Source organism: Parasteatoda tepidariorum, chromosome 7 (assembly GCF_043381705.1).
Source record: "Parasteatoda tepidariorum isolate YZ-2023 chromosome 7, CAS_Ptep_4.0, whole genome shotgun sequence".
Lineage (NCBI taxonomy): Eukaryota > Metazoa > Arthropoda > Arachnida > Araneae > Theridiidae > Parasteatoda > Parasteatoda tepidariorum.
The window spans coordinates 68,323,373-68,332,165 of record NC_092210.1 but is presented as its reverse complement, the minus strand read 5'-3'; the positions used below and the strand labels follow the sequence as shown (position 1 = coordinate 68,332,165).

Genomic DNA, 8,793 nt, shown 5'->3' with positions numbered 1-8,793 from the left:
AAAAACAGGATTTACTCATTTTGAATTGATTTTTAGCAGGAGTCAAATTATTATTGCTGCTGAAGTCCGAAAATTAGGCTCAAAGAGCAATGCCCTAAACACACGAAATTAGAAGACGAACTAAAAACGGAAACAAAAAGAAAACGAAAGTAAGCTAATAGTAGATAATATTAAGCGCTAAAGCTGCTTTAAATATGATCACTATAACATAGCACAATAAAAACAAAGAGAAAAACGAAAATAATTAATAAGTTTTATTAACTGCGCATAAGCTGCAAGTATATAGAACTCATAAAATGAGCTAAAATATTGAAAAAATATGGAAAATAATAAAAAATAATGTAATGACATGAGAAGAAAATTATTAAAAATAATTTCTCAAAAGTATTTAATAAAGTATAAAATATATACGAAAAAACAAACAAATATATCAAGCAAAAAACAGAAAATAAAATGTAAAGAGATTAGAGAACGGTACGCGAAAGATGTAGATAAAGATGTAGAAAGATCCTCACTGTGTAGATTTCCTTTCGCGTACTGTTCTCTAATCTCTTTACATTTTATTTTCTGTTTTTTGCTCGATATATTTGTTTGTTTTTTCGTATATATTTTTTACTTAAAGTATTCTAATTTCGTTTCAATTTTTTTAATGCTCCTCACACTATTGTATTGGTATATTTTGCTTTGGCTATATTAATACAATATTAGAAAGCACTCATTTTTGCGGATATAATCGTGTGGGATGATAAAGAGATTATATCTCTTCTTTGTTTCGTTTTCCGGATTTTTAATTTCCTTTTTTTTCTTTTTTTTCTTTTCGATATTAAAAATTATACTTTTTTAAATATTTTTGAAAAATAATTTTTAATAATTTTCTTCTCTTGTCATTATTTTTTATTATTTTCCTTATTTTCTCAATATTTTAGCTTTTTTTATGAGTTCTATATACTTGCAGCTTAAGCGCAGTTAATAGAACTTATTAATTTTCTTCGTTTTTCTCTTTGTTTTTATTGTGCTATATATATATATATATATATATTTAAAACCAATTAACATGAAATTAATAAAAATTTCTGGTTCCTAAATGTGTAATATTGTATAATCAATAAAATTCATTTACTGCAGAACAAATTTAAAATTTCATAATTTAAAGCAAAAGTCTTATTTTAACGTTAATTCTACAATATTTACCATACAATGTCAAATGTCCGATCCTCCACAAGTATAATTTCAGGTTTTTGGGTCTACAATGTTCATGGTAGGGTTACAGAAACTGAAAGAAGATCTTTCCTGATTTTTAAAAAATTCAATAATTAAACAATCTGAATATATTACTACAGATTAATGTATTATGTAACATTTTTAACTGACAACATATCTTTGATGTTTATCATTGAAATTAATTATTCAAATAGCATAACGTTTCAATAAATTAAACAAATCAGAATTTTTTAAACCCATATTAAATAATTTTTTTCAATAAGTGCACTCAATTATACCAATATCACCTTAATATCCATAAGCCATTAATATTCTATCATATCTAAATATCCATTTGCTTTCTTTTCTTCATTCACCGAGTTTGAAGAATGGGTATTCAGATAGTTGTTGTATATTTTATGAGACAAAGCAGAGCACAGCTGAATTGATTTTCCAAATAAATGAGCTATACTTTGAACTTTGAAATAACTGCGCCTTTTCTCCTTACACGTGCTATTCCAAAATCTCAAAAAAAGTAAAGGACAGATATGAGCAAAAAATAACAGCTTTAATAAGAAAAGAGAAGTAACTGGAGAAATTACAATTGTGACACATAGCCGAAAATGACGTTATTTCTTTAAAAGTAAGCTTTTAATAGCTTTCCTTTAACTCCTTTTTTCCTACATCATAAATACCATTAATAGCAGGTAATTAGCGAAAAAAAGTTCTAATTGCTTAGGTGCTTTTCGTCTAAATATCTCTTTTTAATACTTTTCATCCATGTTCCCGTGTGGTTTAATGTAATATTTGGTAAAATTTTGTAAAGTAAAATGGAAATAGACTTAACAGAAAAGTAGGTTATAATATTTTTATTAATATTTTATGAAACGTTTGTAAGATATATCTCGTAACTTTTTTTGTTAATATTTAGTTGTTAAAATATTTCACTTGAAATCATACTTTTACCCATTTAAGTTATCGTTATAATTTAAGACAGCTAACACGTCTTACATGTCAATGATTGCTTACATGTCGAAGTAAAAAATTTGAACAAAATTGAGCAAAGAATTCCTGAGATTTTAAATTCTCAGAGTTAATCTCCGTGTTAAATTCTGAGACTGAATTTTAAAATAATCGTACATTTAAAGTTTGATTTTTCAGCGAGTAATTGACCGATTTTGTTAAAATTTATCATTTACTATATAAAATTATATTCTTTGTAATGATGTAAAAATTAGTATACCTTACAATTCTAAATCTTTTCAACTATTATTAATATAAATAATTAAAAAAATTATAAGGGTAATTTTGAACGGACTTATATTTGGATAAACAAATTTTACAATTGCGGGGAAAATTTGTTCAATCCCTTTAATAATTCCAAATTTTTAACTACTCTTCTGACCGAACTATTGGTACTATATTTTGCAGATTGAGTGTCAGGAATTGAAATCAATCGAAGAAAATGTCTGTTTTATCAGATAAAGTACTTTTTTTGTCTGATTTCCTAACTTAAATGCCGTCTGCACTAGTTAATGAGTATATTTGAGACCTCTCGCATGAACCATTAAGATTTTCTCATATTTGTTTTAAACAATATTTTACAAGTTATTTTTTTATGCTAGGTATAAGCCGGTAAAGTTGGAATATACTTCATTTTCAACATCAGATTCAACGGAATCAGGCCGGGCTCCAATTATTTTAATACATGGGCTATTTGGTAATGTGTCGTCATGGAACCGTGTAAAGTCTGAAATAAGTAAGATGTCAAAAAGAAAGGTAAGATGAATCATTGTAATTTGAACTTTATTGAAAAAAAACTCTAAATGTTTAATTACATCAGGAACTCAAAATGTTTATGGAGTAGAATAATCTGAAATATTTTGGATAATGGAAAATGCTTCTTTTATATACTGACAAAAAAGTAGAATGAAAAGTATCATAATATATTAAATTTTACGTGTTTCTGCCTCTATGGGAACACGAGAAATCTAAGTAAATTTTACCGAAGTGCTTTGGTAATAATTTTGGTAAAATCAATTGTAAAATATTGTTTTGTAGTATGGGATTAATTTTAGTAAATAACTTGTAAAACCAAAATTCCAAGAAAACTGTTACCATATAAAAGGAAAAATTTCCAAATGAATGATTTAAATATCATATATTTTGGTTTTATTTACCGGAATTGCTTCTTGTCAGTATGGTAATATTACTAGAAATGTTTTATCTGTGAAAAGCATTCAAAATTATTTTTTATATAGAGAAAATACAATGATTGGTTAACTCTCTTTACCTACTACAAAGAATTTCTTATCAAGTTCAAAATATATAAAAGAATTTTTTAAAAAGTAATTATACATCGAAATTGAAATGCCTCAAATATTTTTTAATGCAGTGAAGAAAAAAATTTTACTGTTTGTAATTAATAGGCTTTATGGGCATAAATTTTTATTCGTTAGAAACCCACAAAAAATTATTTTTTTCCGATCTAAAATAATTGCCACAGTTAACTGTGCCAGAATTGTATACTTCCATGAAGAGAGCATCATAATAAATTTATTTCGACATTCAATATAAGCAAAATACTTTGAAGCTGATAATATTTCTTAATAGATTGGAAGTATGTGGTTTAATTAAGTAATTCATAAAAGAAAAATGAAGAAAAAACGTGACTTAGTATATGCTATTGGTAGGAAAAACATATCTTTTAAGTACAATAGTAAAATGCTAATGACAGAAATGGTGGTGTCTTTCTCGTAAGAGAAACTAAGATAACTGCTAAAAATTGTTCAAAAATATTTAGCGTATATTTTAATAATGATCAAAATAATTTGAAGACTTATAATATGAATAATGCACCTGATTGGAGTGGTGAAATAAAAAATATTAAAAAATTTCGGGGTAGGTATTTTTTACAAGGTACTCTTAACAGTAAAAAAAAGATGTTTAGTAAAAATGAAAGGTATTAGAAATATGGCTCAAATAATTCCGAAATAAAAGATTCTGTAGTATCCTGTTACCCAAATAAGTAAATAAAAATAACCCAAAAATAAACCGTAAACTGGGAGAAACGTTTAAATATTCTCCTCTCTAGGCATATATCTAGGATACTCTCTAAATGCCTGCAACCTCATATTTTGAGTCGGATGAATGTTTCAAAAATAAAAATTATGTTTATTCAGTAAAAGTATGCTTTTTTTAAATATTTTTTGAGTTTAAATATTACACTTGGAAATTTTTCAAGCTATGGAGATTACAGTTTTATACATGAAAATATGATAATAAGGTCAAAAGTTATTCTTCATTTCTATGTGATTTTTTTCTCGTACTGTGTAGCTAATGAAACTAACATTAAGGTAATTGAAAGTATGACGAGGACTTTTTTTATTTAAAAAAGGGATAAGAGAATTGATAAGGGAAAAGAAAAGATACGTTATTTTTTAAATGATTGATTGGGCTGTCAGAAAAAGAGGATAATTTTCTTGAGCAATATATAAGGAATGTTGTTATTACTTTTGTCACCTTTTCAAATGGTCTAAAATTTCTTAAGTTTACGTATCTCTATTGCATATTTCTTCAATTTAAAACCCTCATTAAATTTTAGAAATATCACAACATTTTTATTTCTGTGCAAAGTAACTTTATCTATATATATCTATTTAATTCTGCTTTCAATAAAATCAGCATAATGAATACTATTTTTATTTATCATTTATTATATTCAAATGTTTAAATAATAAATAAATGATAAAAGTAATACGTACTTACTGAAACACTGTACTTTTAGGTATACTCTGTAACTCTTCGAAATCACGGAGAAAGTGAGTACACAGAGGAATTTACGCTAAAGCACATAACCTCAGATCTCCTGCAATTTATGCGAGACCAAGACATCAATCGAGCTATCTTGTTTGGTCACAGTATGGCAGGAAGAGCATGTATTGAATTAGCTCTCTTAAAGGTAAAATTTTGTTTGATGATGAAAATGCATATTTAATGCATTCTGTTCACTATTAGAATTTTTATTTTGAAATTATGGCAAAATAGCCGGCGGCTGACTGGCCATACAAATAACCATAAAATTTACGGTAAAGAACATTTTTTTTATCTTTACTGTTTTGAAACCGTTTGCAACTAGTATGGTTAAAAAAAACTATGGATACAAAACTATGTGGTCTTTTAACTACTTACAACTAGCATGGTTTCAAAAAATTGAAAAAAAAATTAACTGGACATTGGACATAGTTCAGCAGATTTACAGTGCTGCCAACTATGCATGAATGAAAATACAGTATTCTAGTAACTCATGGTTACAAATCGGGGAGTGCAGGACACTGTTAATCCTTCATATGCTGAAAGGCATGGAGGAAATATTGTGACGTCGAAGCCTGGAATCAAACCCTAATTTTATCATTCTTTCGGTCGCGAGGTTGACTGATTAGCACTCTCGGCTATAATCTGTACAAATCCGCAAAAAACAAAGTGGTTGCGTTAGTTGCGTCTAGTCAGTGCGATAAAATTCTGATTTTTTTTAATCGAATTAATAAAAGGTTTTTCTCACACTTAACAGTTTGAATACCTTCTTATTTATGATTATTTGACTTTCTTTTTTAAATAATTTTGCCCCTCTATTGTTTTAAAATAAGGTCATTTTTTTGTTTGTGAATCGAGATGCTTCAAAATAATCACCCCCTCTAAATAAGACAATTTGAAATCCTTTTTAAAATTAATTTTTAAGGATATTTACACGAAGGCTCCCAAATATTAATATCTAATTGAGCAAAAATACCTATTGATATTTTAATATATTTGTTTATTCAAATGGCTATTTTTTCGATCAATGTCAAAGAGCTTATTTAAAAACTTATAATATCATTAAAGATATATATATATTTGATTCCTTACGAAACAAAAGTATAAGAATGTTGTATAGTAATTTTTTTTACGATTGTTCCTACAAATATCTTCCGCTATACGAAACATCGCTGTTAAGCGAATATTATAGTTTTTATTTCTTTTTACTGTGCTATTTGCCTGTAACACTTTTTCACGAATATTAAACTGAATACTATCCGTTTTTATTTATCGACCAATGTTCAACATAAAAATGGTGCAAAATGTCAAGATGAAGAATAGCCACAGTTTTGTGAAAGAGTAAGAATATTTGTACTCTATTTTCTTCTTAAATTTCTGAAAAAATCCTCTTTGGGAATGCGAATTATTCGGTGAACTTAAAGATTTTCATTTAGGTGGGAAAAATATTACTAATTTCGCAATGCTTAAAATATCTGATAAATTTTCTAATTTTTAGAATATTTAAACTATTTGCTCATTTCAAAGTGCTGATAATTTTTTCAACAGGATAGAATAAGTTTGAAATTAATGCTTCCCTTTAAATATTGAAAATATGGCTTTTTTGTTTTCTTTCAAAAAAAGTCTTGAAGAACTTAAACACTTAAGAAAGTATCATATCACATCATGACTTTAATTTCTCTTATACTTTTTTGCAGCCTGAAATGGTAGAAAAATTAGTTATTGAAGATATTGTAATTAGTGATATACCAAATGAACTAATTTATAATTTAAAGAGTATGATGTCTGGCATGAAAAAAATTGTGTCTAATTTGCCAGTATACATGAATCTTAATGATGCGCACCTTATGGTGAGTCGTTTCATGCTGAAACATGTAGTTCAGGTAAATAGAAGAGGAATTTATTTATTTATTTATTTATTTATTTATTTATTTATTTATTTATTTATTTATTTTAATATCAATGTCAACTGGTTCAAAGAACATTGGATATTCAAATGCAATATTCAGACAAACGAATAAAATTGTGGCATTCGACAAAAAGGGAAATAAGAATTCACTTAGTTCATCAATTTATTTACTATTTATTTATTTATTTTAATATCACTGTCAACTGGTTCAAATAACATTGGATATTCAAATGAAATATTCAAACAAACAAATAAAAAAGTGGCATTCGACAAAAAGGGAAATAAAAATTCACCTTTATTACACTTTTAAATTAAGCTTAGCATTCAAAGCACAGTTTTATTTGTCATAGCTATGCCTCATAAACTATTATTTAAAGGGAAATGCCAATATGTATAATTTTTAAATTTGTTAAAGTTCAATACATATTAACCCGTTTTATCCCGAATTTTTATATTGAAGTAGTACAAAAAGTGGTTTTATGAAAAAAGTGGTATAATATGTTATTCAACTAAATGGCTAACATCAACTATATTCGTTACCATTTCAGTTCGAAATGTCCCTGCACCTTATAGTTATACATCTAGGGATAGAAACTTAAATCACCAATAAATTATGGTGGAAGGGAAACTTTTAATTCTCCTAGATAAAAGACAAAATTGAAACAATTGTCCTACCACAATATATGTTTTTGAGAAAAGAAACTGTCCTATAAATATGACGCTGGGCACAAACAGGTTAATCAAGCTGTTATTTTTAAAAAGTCCACATACTGAAACTTTCGTTTAAAATCATTCTTAAAATTTTAAAACCGCTTTCAAGCACACGATTTTATTTGTAAAAAAGACATTGCTTGTTATTATAAGTGACTTTTAAATATAACCATAAGATTAATAAGATAGTAATTTATACTTCATAGTAATTTAATAGTAATTAAAACAGTAATTTATAAATAAACTGTCCCTATGGGTTGAGAAGGATATTCTTAAATGTCTGTAATAAGTGTAGCAAAAATGAACTTTAAACTAAATACATCAACCGTTTTAGTTTTTTATAAAATTTACAGCATGCGCTCTTGGTCTACTCTTCACATAAGTTTTTTTAACACACTTAGGACATTATTCTACATTAATTTGATTTTCATCACACTATTCTAAATATAAAATGGAAATATTTTGAAAATCATATAAAAATTGTCACGTGTGATTAAGTCTCGCACACAAAAGTAGCCATTACGGAATAAGATTGTGAATTTAGAATACAGTGATTATGCTAATTCCGTTATTTCTCTCTGCATGTAAATATATTTACAAAAAATGTATATACATAGTGTCTCAGTTAAGCGTCTCAGAACTTGTAAGAGGGGTAGGGGGCATCCTGACGACTCGAAATCATATAGCAGTGTGGGGTTGGAAATGCTTTCCTGAAGCGGTGACGTACACAGAAGCACCATAAAGAAAAGAGATTTATCATTTTATATAAGTGAAAACTCGCTATAATAATACATTGAAAAAATTATATGGTACATGGGCCAAAATAAGTGTTCGAAGTTTCTGCCTCCGGCTACAATATACACCTCACATCTCCGGCGCATGGACATTCGAACATTTTGCAATACTCCAAGCATATCTCGCAGGCAGCTACTGCGATTCTTGCAACCAGCATTATCAACAGAGGTGTCATAAACCAGTGTTTTCATATGACTCCAGAAATCAAGACATGATAGGTCGGGTGACCGAGGAGGCCATATAATTTTCTCAATGTATTATTTTAGCGATTTTTCACTTACGGTCTCTTTTCTTTATGGTGCTTCTGTGTACGTCACCGCTTCAGGAAAGCATTTCCGACCCCACATTGCTATATGATTTCGAGT

At 27.6% G+C, this 8,793-nt stretch overlaps 1 protein-coding gene across 1 annotated transcript in view; it reads left to right on the top strand.

The window, feature by feature from the left end:
- The first annotated feature begins 1,911 nt into the window (after positions 1-1,911).
- Positions 1,912-8,793, top strand: part of LOC107438815 (sn-1-specific diacylglycerol lipase ABHD11) — an 11,798-nt gene continuing 4,916 nt past the window's right edge. Inside the window, exons 1-4 of the mRNA XM_016051193.3 lie at positions 1,912-2,053; positions 2,826-2,979; positions 4,988-5,161; positions 6,711-6,896. Of these exons, the coding sequence (XP_015906679.2) occupies positions 2,031-2,053; positions 2,826-2,979; positions 4,988-5,161; positions 6,711-6,896 (537 nt within the window). The 5' untranslated portion in view covers positions 1,912-2,030. The remainder of the gene's footprint in view (positions 2,054-2,825; positions 2,980-4,987; positions 5,162-6,710; positions 6,897-8,793) is intronic.